Source organism: Lucilia sericata, unplaced genomic scaffold (assembly GCF_015586225.1).
Source record: "Lucilia sericata isolate MDLA Ls3-8-SP2 unplaced genomic scaffold, ASM1558622v1 Contig000096F_arrow, whole genome shotgun sequence".
In the NCBI taxonomy this organism is placed as follows: domain Eukaryota; kingdom Metazoa; phylum Arthropoda; class Insecta; order Diptera; family Calliphoridae; genus Lucilia; species Lucilia sericata.
Genome location: NW_023994128.1, coordinates 85,557 through 101,407, shown reverse-complemented (window position 1 = coordinate 101,407; position 15,851 = coordinate 85,557). Strand labels below are relative to the sequence as shown.

General features: G+C 31.2%; 1 protein-coding gene across 8 annotated transcripts in view; it reads left to right on the top strand.

Moving 5' to 3' along the window:
• Positions 1-15,851, top strand: part of LOC119599898 (endoplasmic reticulum aminopeptidase 2) — a 77,744-nt gene extending 61,893 nt beyond the window's left edge. For 4 of the 8 annotated variants that reach the window (XM_037949832.1, XM_037949828.1, XM_037949829.1 and 1 more), the window contains 13 exons: positions 569-757; positions 4,889-4,971; positions 5,167-5,375; positions 5,550-5,730; positions 5,793-6,659; positions 6,724-6,882; positions 6,946-7,261; positions 11,546-11,688; positions 11,745-12,007; positions 12,075-12,204; positions 12,284-12,655; positions 12,739-12,868; positions 15,525-15,851. In XM_037949832.1, the coding sequence (XP_037805760.1) occupies positions 569-757; positions 4,889-4,971; positions 5,167-5,375; positions 5,550-5,730; positions 5,793-6,659; positions 6,724-6,882; positions 6,946-7,261; positions 11,546-11,688; positions 11,745-12,007; positions 12,075-12,204; positions 12,284-12,655; positions 12,739-12,868; positions 15,525-15,553 (3,071 nt within the window). In that variant the 3' untranslated portion in view covers positions 15,554-15,851. Of the gene's footprint in view, positions 1-568; positions 758-4,888; positions 4,972-5,166; positions 5,376-5,549; positions 5,731-5,792; positions 6,660-6,723; positions 6,883-6,945; positions 7,262-11,545; positions 11,689-11,744; positions 12,008-12,074; positions 12,205-12,283; positions 12,656-12,738; positions 13,483-15,524 lie in introns of those variants that run through there. The other 4 variants (XM_037949833.1, XM_037949830.1, XM_037949835.1 and 1 more) reach the window with 2 other exon arrangements.

The window sequence follows — 15,851 nt, the reverse complement described above, 5'->3', positions numbered from 1 at the left end:
TATAACCCAGCAAACATTATAATGGAAATTCGAGCAGTTAACTTACTGGTTCTTTGGGAGATAAAACCAAGATTTAAATTCTTTAACATTTGCCCTTCAATTTTCAAAAATCTATAATATCTAAATATATAAATATTAATTTACACTTACATATGTTTGCTGAGTTATCTCCCAGATTTGCTTAGTACATAATGAATAATATCTTTCTTATGTAAATAGTTAAATTTCCTTTTTATGTATTTTTGTTTTGAATTTCATTTACTTATTGCATTTTTTTTTATTCAATTATGTATAATTATTAATTAATCTATGTATTGTTTTTTATTTTTGTTTTTAGTTTATATTATGTATGTAAACAATTACAGCATAGAGTGTTGTTTATCTTTTTAATTTATTTTTATTTAAATAATAAATTATATTCGTACATATCAGAAGGAATAAAAGAAAATAAGAGAAAAGAAAAAAAAAACAAAGTAAAAAAATAGAAAACAAAATGATTCTTTGACTTTATGTCTGTCAAGTCTGGAGGGTGTGCTTAATGAGTTTCTATTTTAATTTCCTTTTTCAGATTGTTCGTGCGCCCGTAAATTGCCAACTGGTCATCATACGAATGAAGAGAATGTCACACAACCATTTAATCCGATTGCAACAAATGGTGAACCATTTCCATGGTTAAACTTAACATTGCCAACATTTATAAGACCGTTGCGTTATATGGTGACAATACATCCGAATCTGACAACGTTGGATGTTAAAGGTATGTTTGTGTGATGGTTTGTAAAATAAAAATACCTAGTTTGTAGAATTTATGCAAAATTTGTTGTAATTTTGTCTTCCCTTTAATCTAGCTCTAGTTCCGCTTATAATTCACTATTGAAATTTGTTAAATATTTGTTTAGATTTAAGTTGAATTCAACTGAACTAGAACTGAACTAGAACTGAACTAGAACTGAACTAGAACTGAACTAGAACTGAACTAGAACTGAACTAGAACTGAACTAGAACTGAACTAGAACTGAACTAGAACTGAACTAGAACTGAACTAGAACTGAACTAGAACTGAACTAGAACTGAACTAGAACTGAACTAGAACTGAACTAGAACTGAACTAGAACTGAACTAGAACTGAACTAGAACTGAACTAGAACTGAACTAGAACTGAACTAGAACTGAACTAGAACTGAACTAGAACTGAACTAGAACTGAACTAAGAACTGAACTAGAACTGAACTTAGAACTGAACTAGAACTGAACTAGAACTGAACTAGAACTGAACTAGAACTGAACTAGAACTGAACTAGAACTGAACAGAACTGAACTAGAACTGAACTAGAACTGAACTAGAACTGAACTAGAACTGACTAGAACTGAACTAGAACTGAACTAGAACTGAACTAGAACTGAACTAAACTGAACTAGAACTGAACTAGAACTGAACTAGAACTGAACTAGAACTGAACTAGAACTGAACTAGAACTGACTAGAACTGAACTAGAACTGAACTAGAACTGAACTAGAACTGAACTAGAACTGAACTAGAACTGAACTAGAACTGAACTAGAACTGAACTAGAACTGAACTAGAACTGAACTAGAACTGAACTAGAACTGAACTAGAACTGAACTAGAACTGAAACTAGAACTGAACTAGAACTGAACTAGAACTGAACTAGAACTGAACTAGAACTGAACTAGAACTGAACTAGAACTGAACTAGAACTGAACTAGAAACGGAACTAGAACTGAACAGAAACTGAACTAGAACTGAACTAGAACTGAACTAGAACTGAACTAGAGAACTGAACTGAACTAGACTGACTAGAACTGAACTAGACGGAACTAGAAACTAGAACTGACTAGAACTGAACTAGAACTGAACTAGAACTGAACTAGAACTGAACTAGAACTGAACTAGAACTGAACTAGAAACTGAACTAGAACTGAACTAGAACTGAACTAGAACTGAACTAGAACTGAACTAGAACTGGAACTAGAACTGAACTAGAACTGAACTAGAACTGAACTAGAACTGAACTAGAAACTGAACTAGAATGACTGAACTAGACTGAACCTAGAACTGACTAGAACTGAACTAGAACTGAACTAGAACTGAACTAGACTTGACTAGAACTGAACTAGAACTGAACTAGAACTGAACTAGAACTTGAACTAGAACTGAACTAGAGAACTGAACTAGAACTGAACTAGAACTGAACTAGAACTGAACTAGAACTGAACTAGAACTGAACTAGAACTGAACTAGAACTGAACTAGAACTGAACTAGACTGAACTAGAACTGAACTAGAAGCTGAACTAGAACTGAACTAGAACTGAACTAGAACTGAACTAGAACTGAACTAGAACTGAACTAGAACTGAAACTAGAACTGAACTAGAACTGAACTAGAACTGAACTAGAACTGAACTAGAACTGAACTAGAACTGAACTAGAACTGAACTAGAACTGAACTAGAACTGAACTAGAACTGAACTAGAACTGAACTAGAACTGACCTAGAACTGAACTAGAACTGAACTAGAACTGAACTAGAACTGAAACTAGAACTGAACTAGAACTGAACTAGAACTGAACTAGAACTGAACTAGACTGAACTAGAACTGAACTAGAACTGAACTAGAACTGAACTAGAACTGAACTAGAACTGAACTAGAACTGAACTAGAATGAACTAGAACTGACTAGAACTGAACTAGAACTGAACTAGAACTGAACTAGAACTGAACTAGAACTGAACTAGAACGGACTAGAACTGAACTAGAACTGAACTAGAACTGAACTAGAACTTGACTAGAACTGAACTAGAACTTGAACTAGAACTGAACTAGACTGAACTAGAACTGAACTAGAACTAAACTAGACTGAACTAGACTACTAGAACTGAACTAGAACTGAACTAGAACTGAACTAGAACTGAACTAGAACTGAACTAGAACTGAACTAGAACTGAACTAGAACTGAACTAGAACTGAACTAGAACTGAACTAGAACTGAACTGAACTGAACTAGAACTTGAACTAGAACTGAACTAGATAAGAACTGAACTAGAACTAGAACTGAACTAGAACTGAACTATAAACTGAACTAGAACTGACTAGAACTGAACTAGAACTGAAACTAGAACTGAACTAGAACTGAACTAGAACTGAACTAGAACTGACTAACTGAACTAGAACTGAACTAGAACTGAACTAGAACTGAACTATAACTGAACTAGAACTGAACTAGAACTGAACTAACTGAACTAGAACTGAACTAGAACTGAACTAGAACTGAACTAGAACTGAACTAGAACTTGAACTAGAACTGAACTAGAACTGAACTAGAACTGAACTAGAACTGAACTAGAACTGAACTAGAACTGGAACTAGAACTGAACTAGAACTGACTAGAACTGAACTAGAACTGAACTAGACATGAACTAGAACTGAACTAGAACTGAACTAGAACTGAACTAGAACTGACTAGACTGAACTAGAACTGAACTAGAACTGAACTAGAACTGAACTAGAACTGAACTAGAACTGAACTAGAACTGAACTAGAACTGAACTAGAACTGAACTAGAACTGAACTAGAACTGAACTAGAAGAACTGAACTGAACTAGAACTGAACTAGAACTGAACTAGAACTGAACTAGAACTGAACTAGAACTGAACTAGAACTGAACTAGAACTGAACTAGAACTGAACTAGAACTGAACTAGAACTGAACTAGAACTGAACTAGAACTGAACTAGAACTGAACTAGAACTGAACTAGAACTGAACTAGAACTGAACTAGAACTGAACTAGAACTGAACTAGAACTGAACTAGAACTGAACTAGAACTGAACTAGAACTGAACTAGAACTGAACTAGAACTGAACTAGAACTGAACTGAACTGAACAACTGAACTAGAATTGAACTAGAACTGAACTAGAACTGAACTAGAACTGAACTGAACTAGAACTGAACTAGAACTGAACTAGAACTGAACTAGAACTGAACTAGAACTGAACTAGAACTGAACTAGAACTGAACTAGAACTGAACTAGAACTGAACTGAACTAGAACTGAACTAGAACTGAACTAGAACTGAACTAGAACTGAACTGAACTAGAACTGAACTAGAACTGAACTAGAACTGAACTAGAACTGAACTAGAACTGAACTAGAACTGAACTAGAACTGAGCTAGAACTGAACTAGAACTGAACTAGAACTGAACTAGAACTGAACTAGAACTGAACTAGAACTGAACTAGAACTGAACTAGAACTGAACTAGAACTGAACTAGAACTGAACTAGAACTGAACTAGAACTGAACTAGAACTGAACTAGAACTGAACTAGAACTGAACTAGAACTGAACTAGAACTGAACTAGAACTGAACTAGAACTGAACTAGAACTGAACTAGAACTGAACTAGAACTGAACTAGAACTGAACTAGAACTGAACTAGAACTGAACTAGAACTGAACAAGAACTGAAATAGATCCGCTCTACAACTGATTTAGAACTGAACAAGAACTAAACTAGATCTGAACTAAAACTTGACTATTTACAAAATTAATCTTATTACGCTATTTTGAAATACATACATAAGTTTTAGCAAGCGCTAATTAATTCTGGAATCGTGGTTTATAAATTATTTGTAAAAAATTGTCATAAAATTATGAAAAAATTTAAACAACAATTCTGATAAATTGTTTGTAAAACTGTAATACAAAGAAATTGTATCTGTTCTAAAAATCTATTTTTCCTTTAACATTAACTTTTTTATATGTATATGTATTTCCCATTAACTAATGCTAATTTGGCCTTTCCCTATAAGCAATTAATTAATTTGAATATTTTCTTTTTCTCTTTTTTTTTGTTCTTATTATTAAAGGTCAAGTGACTATCGATCTATTTATTGAAAAGGAAACCAATTTTATTGTCTTACATATACAGGATCTAAATGTCACAGAAAAGGTGGGTTTAATTTCTTTTCACATTTCTTATTTAGTTAAATTTTTTTTTATTTATAAATCAAACTTTTATCAATCATCATTATCAACAGAGTCAGCATATTAAATATATTCTAAGAATTTTGTTTTTTTCTTTTGTTTTTCAACATTAAATTTTTTTTTGGATTTTAATGCTACTTTGTATCATTTTTCTTTTCAGGCCATTGTACCAATGGGTAATAGGGGGAGTATCATTAAAATTGTCAAATTCTTAGAATACCCACCTAGACAACAATTGTATATTGAAGTAAAAGATAAATTGAAAAAGAAATCCAATTACACACTTAATTTGCGTTGGTATTCAAAATTAAATCCAGAACCCGAAGGTTTCTATGTCGATCAATATGAAAGCTCAAATGGTATAGAAAGGTATGTTTGTGTTTATTTTTAGTACTATTAGTATGGACTTAATACTGAAATTTAAACTGAAAACTGAACTTGAATTATCGACAAATTCGATTGAAATTCTATTGAGATTTCAGACGATATCGAAACTGCTAAAGTTTATGAAAAATTTAAACTAATCTGAATTTAATTTTTCAGATTATTAGCTGCCACAGTATTTAGACCTAATGGAGCTCGTAAAGCATTCCCTTGTTTCGATGAACCCCACATAAGAGCCCCTTTCCGAGTTTCAGTATTTCGAGATCGTTTCCATATAGGTCTTTCCAATTCCATTGTGCATACAACAGAGGATGTAGGATTCTATATGGGCACAGGCTTGGTAAGTTATTTACCAATCAAAAATACTCAATTCCGCTAACTTTTCTTACTCTGAATCGATAGTTACGCGATGATTTCATCGAAACGCCACCCCTGCCAGCCGATGCTGTTGCATGGGTTGTTAGTGATTTTCAACGAGAATCTTTACAACCTTCAGCTGCCTACATGCCCACCACACAAACACCGCCCTACGGAGCGGGTGCCAAAAAATCCGCACAATTAAATAATTACACTCAACAGAAAGAGAAAAAGCCGCCAGTGCGTAATATAACAGCGTTAACGCATTCGTTGAATTTTAATATCCTGGGTAAAAATATGTCTACCACTACAACAACAATATCTCCTGCCAAAGAAATGGAGACGAAAAATCTCACAGCCTTAAGCCAATCAACGGGTTCAACCATTAAAAGAGCACCATCATATACATTCTATGCTCCACGTGATCTTTTGCCGCGATCTTCATTTATTTTGCACACTTCCCGTGATGTTTTGGAATATATGCAAACTTGGCTGGATGTCAGTTATCCGCTGACAAAAGTGGATTTTGTAGCTTTACCCTCGTTAGATCGTAATATCATATCTTCTTTGGGTTTGGTTACTTTAAAGACATCATTTCTAACCGATCCCGAATCTAAAACTACTGAACAATATCAAAAAAGTGCTCTGCTAATAGCAGAAGCTATAGTAAGACAATTCTTTGGTGGCATTACATCAAGAAAAGTACTCAAAGATGTTTGGCTATGGGAGGGTTTGATAAAATACTTGGGTATACACACGCTATCACCGCTGCAGGAAAATTGGCCTCTCAGAGAAATGTACTTGTTAAATATGGCTACTGCAGCTTTGGATATTGATGCTATACAAGGTTGGGATAGCATTATGAATGGCACTAGCCATGATGGTAATAATGAAGATTTCTTTATACAAAAAGTAAGTGTGTAGTTGCTTATTATTTAAAATTTACTTAAATAATTGTTTTGTTATCGTTTGACAGACTGCCGCCATATTTTCTATGTTACATACTGCTATAGGAGAAGATCGTTTCAGAACTTGTTTGGGAGGTTTTCTTAAGTTGAATCGTTTTAAAACAGCAGAACCCTTAGATTTATGGAATATTTGCACTAAAAAGGCTAATGGTGCTAAAAATATTAAGGTAATTGAAATACAAAATATCTAAATTAATAAAGAAACTAACATCTAATTTATTTTTTTTTAGGACATGATGTCTTTGTGGACCCATCAATCGGGTTTCCCCTTACTGACCGTAACAAAACTGGGCAACAAAATAAGCATATCGCAAAAACCTTTTAAGCCCGCTGAATTCTTAGCCATACATGATGAAACTTACGATGGCAATAACTATAATAAAACAAGTGCAAATAATACGGAAACTTCAACGACTACAACAACTGCGGCCCCAACTGCGGCCAGTAAACAGAAACCTCCTGCACAAATGAAATGGATTTTTCCCATAACTTATGTAACGGATTTGAATAATCAAACGGAAACTTTGTGGATGCAAAATGTTGATGGTAAGAAACCGCAACGATATGAACTTTTTCCACATAATAGTCAAGAGACTAATGGTCCATAGTAGTATAGTCGAGTATATAGTCTAATGTATAGTCTAGTGTATAGTCAAGTGTATAGTCTAGTGTATAGTATAGTGTATAGTCTAGTGTATAGTCTAGTGTATAGTCTAGTGTATAGTCTAGTGTATAGTCTAGTTTATAGTCTAGTCTATAGTCTAGTGTATAGTCTAGTGTATAGTCTAGTGTATAGTCTAGTGTATAGTCTAGTGTATAGTCTAGTGTATAGTCTAGTTTATAGTCTAGTGTATAGTCTAGTGTATAGTTCTATAGTCTAGTCTGTAGTCTAGTCTATAGTCTAGTGTATAGTCTAGTCTATAGTCTAATCTATAGTCTAGTCTATAGTCTAGTCTATAGTCTAATCTATAGTCTAGTCTATAGTCTAATCTATAGTCTAGTCTATAGTCTAATCTATAGTCTAGTCTATAGTCTAGTCTATAGTCTAGTCTATAGTCTAGTCTATAGTCTAGTCTATAGTCTAGTCTATAGTCTAGTCTATAGTCTAGTCTATAGTCTAGTCTATAGTCTAGTCTATAGTCTAGTCTATAGTCTAGTCTATAGTCTAGTCTATAGTCTAGTCTATAGTCTAGTCTATAGTCTAGTCTATAGTCTAGTCTATAGTCTAGTCTATAGTCTAGTCTATAGTCTAGTCTATAGTCTAGTCTATAGTCTAGTCTATAGTCTAGTCTATAGTCTAGTCTATAGTCTAGTCTATAGTCTAGTCTATAGTCTAGTCTATAGTCTAGTCTATAGTCTAGTCTATAGTCTAGTCTATAGTCTAGTCTATAGTCTAGTCTATAGTCTAGTCTAGTCTAGTCTATAGTCTAGTCTATAGTCTAGTCTATAGTCTAGTCTATAGTCTAGTCTATAGTCTAGTCTATAGTCTAGTCTATAGTCTAGTCTATAGTCTAGTCTATAGTCTAGTCTATAGTCTAGTCTATAGTCTAGTCTATAGTCTAGTCTATAGTCTAGTCTATAGTCTAGTCTATAGTCTAGTCTATAGTCTAGTCTATAGTCTAGTCTATAGTCTAGTCTATAGTCTAGTCTATAGTCTAGTCTATAGTCTAGTCTATAGTCTAGTCTATAGTCTAGTCTATAGTCTAGTCTATAGTCTAGTCTATAGTCTAGTCTATAGTCTAGTCTATAGTCTAGTCTATAGTCTAGTCTATAGTCTAGTCTATAGTCTAGTCTATAGTCTAGTCTATAGTCTAGTCTATAGTCTAGTCTATAGTCTAGTCTATAGTCTAGTCTATAGTCTAGTCTATAGTCTAGTCTATAGTCTAGTCCTATAGTCTAGTCTATAGTCTAGTCTATAGTCTAGTCTATAGTCTAGTCTATAGTCTAGTCCATAGTCTAGTCCATAGTCTAGTCTATAGTCTAGTCTATAGTCTAGTCTATAGTCTAGTCTATAGTCTAGTCTATAGTCTAGTCTATAGTCTAGTCTATAGTCTAGTCTATAGTCTAGTCTATAGTCTAGTCTATAGTCTAGTCTATAGTCTAGTCTATAGTCTAGTCTATAGTCTAGTCTATAGTCTAGTCTATAGTCTAGTCTATAGTCTAGTCTATAGTCTAGTCTATAGTCTAGTCTATAGTCTAGTCTATAGTCTAGTCTATAGTCTAGTCTATAGTCTAGTCTATTAGTCTAGTCTATAGTCTAGTCTATAGTCTAGTCTATAGTCTAGTCTATAGTCTAGTCTATAGTCTAGTCTATAGTCTAGTCTATAGTCTAGTCTATAGTCTAGTCTATAGTCTAGTCTATAGTCTAGTCTATAGTCTAGTCTATAGTCTAGTCTATAGTCTAGTCTATAGTTTAGTCTATAGTCTAGTCTATAGTCTAGTCTATAGTCTAGTCTATAGTCTAGCCTATAGTCTAGTCTATAGTCTAGTCTATAGTCTAGTCTATAGTCTAGTCTATAGTCTAGTCTATTGTCTAGTCTATAGTCTAGTCTATAGTCCAGTCTTTAGTCTAGTCTATAGTCCAGTCTATAGTCTAGTCTATAGTCTAGTCTATAGTCTAATCTATAATCCAGTCTTTAGTCTAGTCTAGTCTATAGTCCAGTCTATAGTCTAGTCTATAGTATAGTCTATAGTCTAGTCTATAGTCCAGTCTATAGTCTAGTCTATAGTCCAGTCTATAGTCTAGTCTATAGTCCAGTCTATAGTCTAGTCTATAGTCTAGTCTATAGTCTAGTCTATAGTCTAGTCTGTAGTCTAGTCTATAGTCTAGTCTATAGTCTAGTCTATAGTCTAGTCTACAGTCTAGTCTATAGTCTAGTCTATAGTCTACGATATGAACTTCTTTCACATAATAGTCAAGAGACTAATGGTCCATAGTAGTATAGTCGAGTATATAGTCTAATGTATAGTCTAGTGTATAGTCTAGTGTATAGTCAAGTGTATAGTCTAGTGTATAGTATAGTGTATAGTCTAGTGTATAGTCTAGTGTATAGTCTAGTGTATATATAGTGTATATAGTAGTATAGTCGAGTATATAGTCTAATGTATAGTCTAGTGTATAGTCTAGTGTATAGTCAAGTGTATAGTCTAGTGTATAGTATAGTGTATAGTCTAGTGTATAGTCTAGTGTATAGTCTAGTGTATAGTCTAGTGTATAGTCTAGTGTATAGTCTAGTTTATAGTCTAGTCTATAGTCTAGTGTATAGTCTAGTGTATAGTCTAGTGTATAGTCTAGTTTATAGTCTAGTCTATAGTATAATCTATAGTCTAGTCTATAGTCTAGTCTATAGTCTAGTCTATAGTCTAGTCTATAGTCTAGTCTATAGTCTAGTCTATAGTCTAGTCTATAGTCTAGTTTATAGTCTAGTTTATAGTCTAGTCTATAGTCTAGTCTAGTCTAGTCTAGTGTATAGTCTAGTCTGTAGTCTAGTCTATAGTCTAGTCTAGTCTATAGTCTAGTCTATAGTCTAGTCTATAGTCTAGTCTATAGTCTAGTCTATAGTCTAGTCTATAGTCTAGTCTATAGTCTAGTCTATAGTCTAGTCTATAGTCTAGTCTATAGTCTAGTCTATAGTCTAGTCTATAGTCTAGTCTATAGTCTAGTCTATAGTCTAGTCTATAGTCTAGTCTATAGTCTAGTCTATAGTCTAGTCTATAGTCAAGTCTATAGTCTAGTCTATAGTCTAGTCTATAGTCTAGTCTATAGTCTAGTCTATAGTCTAGTCTATAGTCTAGTCTATAGTCTAGTCTATAGTCTAGTCTATAGTCTAGTCTATAGTCTAGTCTATAGTCCAGTCTTTAGTCTAGTCTATAGTCCAGTCTATAGTCTAGTCTATAGTCCAGTCTATAGTCTAGTCTATAGTCTAGTCTATAGTCTAGTCTATAGTCTAGTCTATAGTCTAGTCTAGTCTATAGTCTAGTCTATAGTCTAGTCTATAGTCTAGTCTATAGTCTAGTCTATAGTCTAGTCTATAGTCCAGTCTATAGTCTAGTCTATAGTCCAGTCTATAGTCTAGTCTATAGTCTAGTCTATAGTCTAGTCTATAGTCTAGTCTATAGTCTAGTCTATAGTCCAGTCTTTAGTCTAGTCTAGTCTATAGTCCAGTCTATAGTCTAGCCTATAGTCCAGTCTATAGTCTAGTCTATAGTCTAGTCTATAGTCTAGTCTATAGTCTAGTCTTTGGTCTAGTCTATAGTCTAGTCTATAGTCTAGTCTATAGTCTAGTCTATAGTCTAGTATAGTCTAGTCTATAGTCTAGTCTATAGTCTAGTCTATAGTCTAGTCTATAGTCTAGTCTAGTCTATAGTCTAGTCTATAGTCTAGTCTGTAGTCTAGTCTATAGTCTAGTCTATAGTCTAGTCTAGTCTATAGTCTAGTCTATAGTCTAGTCTATAGTCTAGTCTATAGTCTAGTCTATAGTCTAGTCTATAGTCTAGTCTATAGTCTAGTCTATAGTCTAGTCTATAGTCTAGTCTATAGTCTAGTCTATAGTCTAGTCTATAGTCTAGTCTATAGTCTAGTCTATAGTCTAGTCTATAGTCTAGTCTATAGTCTAGTCTATAGTCTAGTCTATAGTCCAGACTATAGACTCGACTATAGACTAAACTAGATTAGATATAGACTAGACTATAGACTAGTCTACAGTGATGAATAATATAATAATGAATATAATGAATGATGTAGGAATAATTTCCATTCTTTTCTCAAATATTCACTTTAAATATAATTTCACTGATGTATTTATATATAAATATTTCCCTCTACTGTAGTTACTTTCAATGTTGCCGAAAATGTTAAATGGATTAAAGTAAATGCTCGCCAATCGGGCTATTATCGCGTTCTATACAACGATGATAATTGGGCTAATATCATAGAGGATTTATCCAATGATCCTGATAAGTTTACGGGTGAAGTAAGTGTAACTTGTTTTAATATTTATTGAAAATCTAAAAACTTTTATCCATCTAGGATCGTTTGGGTCTTCTATCTGATGCTTTTACACTTTGCCATGCTAATTTGCTGCCATGTGAAATTACCATGAATATGATACAATATCTGCCTAGTGAAACCAACTGGGGTCCTATGGCTTTAGCTTTGCGTCATTTGGAAAAATGGCGTCGTATTCTTAAGTACTCAGAATGTTTCCTTATGCTTTCTGAATTCATAAAAATGAAATTGTCCACAGTGATAGAGAAGATTGGTTGGAACGATGATGGTGATGAGGCCACAAGGTGAGTTTTTAAAGAATTAATTAAGAAAACCGAAAGCAAACATTTCATATAAAAATTTTTATTGTAGATTAATGCGACCAGAAGTTTTATTGGCCTCAGTGCTGTGGGAAGATATTGACAGTATAACAAAATCAAAAAATATGTTAAATCAATTTCTCTATTACAATGGCACAGCAATACCACCAAATTTAAGAGAGGTAAAGAATATATAATTATTTTTTACAACACAAATATATCATTAAAGAAAATTTTCTCTACTCTCACAACACGCAACAGGTTGTTTACACGGGCTCAATATTATCGGGTGAATATATTTACTGGCAACATTGTTGGGAACGGTTTGTAACGCTACAGCGCACATCAGAAAGTTTTGTAGAACGTATGCAATTACTAAGAGCATTAGGCCGTACAAAAGACGCTTGGCTACAAAATCGTCTGCTGTCGCATGTCACAATGTTGCCCACCGCCGAAGTGGTGCAAGTAGTGCAAGCGATAGCTGGCACACCAACAGGTGGTGCTATGGCCTGTAGATTTCTGCAGGCGAAATGGTTTGACTTGGAGTCAAGAATGGGTCAGGGAACAATAGCTTTTGCCAAAGTTATATCAGCCATAACACAATATGGTGCTACAAAATTTGATTACGATGAGGTAAGTGATTCTTTTGCTATTTATTCTCTCAACATAAATATGGATATAACAATATAATAAAAATTCTCTTAAACTACGTTTAGCTTAAATCATTAGTGCATCGTTTTGGACGAGGTCCAGGCATGGACGTTTTAAATATGACCTTAAGTAGCGTAGCCTCCAATGTTGAATGGGTGGCTCGTTCACAAACATCACTGTATAAATGGGTAGAAAGTAATTTACATTCCCATTAAGTATTTTCTTTATAATTTTCTTTTTTAGTTTCTCATTTAATTCCATAACTTTCATTCATTCACTCATTCGCTCAGTCACTCATTTATATTAGCAACTAAAGAAAACTTGTAAAATCTGTATAGAATTATTATCATCTTTTTAGAACAAACAATCAAAAGTAACAAAAATTAAATAAATATAAATTTATATAATCATTATTTGTACTTGAAAATAACACACTAAAAAAACTACTTCATAACTAATTAACAAAAACAAATATTGAAAGAAATTATTTACTTTTTAATAAGAAATATCTATATAAAATGTATATCCTCATTTGTAATTATGTTCCTTTGAAAATTTACAACAACAACAAACCACAGCTATTAGAGCATTAAAAAGGATATTTAGCGTTAAAAATATGTTGTCACCAAATTTACACAGTTTACAATTGTAATTTGAAAAAATTATATTTTTTGACAAATATTTTTATTTAATTTTCTCTTTTTTGAAAATTATTCTTGTTCAGAAATGTTTAATAATATTTCTCTTTTTAAAAACATGTTGGATAAATATTCACTTTATTCTCTCTTTTAGAATTTTTCTTTTGAAACTTTTCGATAAATTTTATTTTTGAATAATTTTCTCTTAAAAGAAAAAATAATCAATAAATTTTCACTTTTTTTTGAGAAAATTTTTCTCTTTTATTAGATACATTTCGGCAAATTTTCTCTTTTAAAGAAATCTTTCATAATTAGTTTCTTTTTTAGGAAATTTCGGTGGCGTGTCATAATGTCCAGTGACATAATGTCCATAGACGTTATGACACATTAAATTGAGTCATAGAGTCCATGGACATAAAGTCCATGGATTTCAACAACTGTCCATTTATGAAAAAAGGCTTAATTTAGCGAAGCCGGTATTCGAAATACCCCAGAGTTGAAAACCCTTGCGGCCGGCCGAAGGCTGGCTATCCAGGACACTATTTAAAAGGAATTCAAAATGCAATTCCGTGGACATAACGTCCATGGACATTATGACACGCCACCGAAAATGTCTATCAATTTTATCTTTTTTACAAAATTTTAATTTTTAAGAAATTTTTTTTGAGAAAATTAACGAAATTTTTTTTTATATTTTAAGAAAATTTAACATAAATTTTTTCCTTCTTAGAAAATTTTCAATAATTATTATTTTCGAGAATTTGTTTCTTTTTTAGAAAACTTTCGATATTTTCGCTTTCTTAGAAAATTTTTCATAATTAATTTTTTTTTTTTTTTTTAGAAGATTTTTGATAAATTTAGTTTTTTAAAAATTTTCGACAAAGAGAAAATTTTCTTTTTTACGAGAGTTTTAAACAAATTTTCTCTTTCTTTGAATATTTAAAAAATTTAGAAAATTTTGTTAAATTTTCTATTTTTACTAAATTTTTTGATATATTTTTTTATAAAATTTTTGATAAATTTTGTTTTTAGACCAATTTTTTTTTTAGAATATTTTCTAGATTTTTCTTTTTTTGGAAAATTTTCTTTTTCATATAGAAATTCTTCTTAAATTTTCTCGTTTTTAAAAAAGTTTTCGATATTTTTTTATTTCTCTTTTTCCTAGAAAATTTTCCACAATTATTCTCGTTTAGATAAAGTTTATCTTTTTTACAAAATTTTTTGTTTTTGAAAGCAAATTTTCAATAAATATTCTAAAAATTTTCGGTTTCTTTAGAAAATTTTCTCTTTTGACAGAAAATTTTCAATAAATTTTATCTTTCTTAGAAATTGTTCCAACTTTTTTTACAAAAATTTCAATCATTTTTTCTTTTTTTATAAAATTTTCAATAAAATTTCTCTTTTTTAAAAAATTTTCAATAACTTTTATTTTTTTAAGAAAATTTTCATAAAATCTTCTCTTTTTAAAGATAATTTTCCATAAATTTTCTCCTTTTTTTTAAATTACATTTTTTTAGAATATTTTCATTAAATTTTCACTTTTCATAAGAAATGTTCCATAAATTTTTCTAATTGTCGATAAATGTTTCTTTTTTCATAAATTTTCACTGTTTTGAAAATGAACAATAAATTTTTCTAAATTCATGGAAAGTTAAAAAAAAAAATAAAAAGTCTCTTATTAGAGAGAATTATGGATAATTTTTTCTTTTTGCAAAAAAATGTCTCTCTTTAAGAAATTTATTTTTAAGGAAATAAGTTCTTTTTCAAATTACAATTGTCTACATTTTAATCTACAAACTAAAATATCGAAAAAACATATTATATACTTTATGTTTCAAAGACATTTTTTTTTCAAATCATTAAAAATACATACATACAACAACAACAAAAAGAAAACATATTCAAACAAACACTAATGCTGATTGGTAAGACAAATGAACTATTTCTTGTAGTTGAATTTAAATTTATCATATCATATATTTATTAATTAATTATATTTATTATATTTAAATTATTATTATGCTATATTTTATATACATACATAAAACAAATTAAAAAGAAATTAATATTTTTGATTTTTTGGGAAAAAAAAAAACAAATAATTAGAATTATTCTATTGCACTTGTTTTCTTAACAAAAACCAAAATAAACTAATTTTCATTTTAGTTAATTTTAGTAAAATTCTATATTTTTTTAAAACAAAAACTTTTCAGCAAATTGTACAACAAGTATTTTGTGTTAATATTCAAAGTGTTTAACTCTTTATACATCTGAGGGAAATGGTGTTATGATGTCATATTACTATTAACACATTTCCTAATATTAAGTTAATTTGTACTTAAACATTATTTAAACAATAATAATAAAAACCAAACTAAGTAAACAGTGTAATTTAATAAGTAATTATCAGTTAGTTAAAATGTACTGTGTAATTTATAATTGTGTATGTATAGATGTCTGCAAAAACAACAACAATAACAACAAAATATATGTAAAATATTAATAATAAATTACAAAAAAAAAAAACTAATTATAAAATA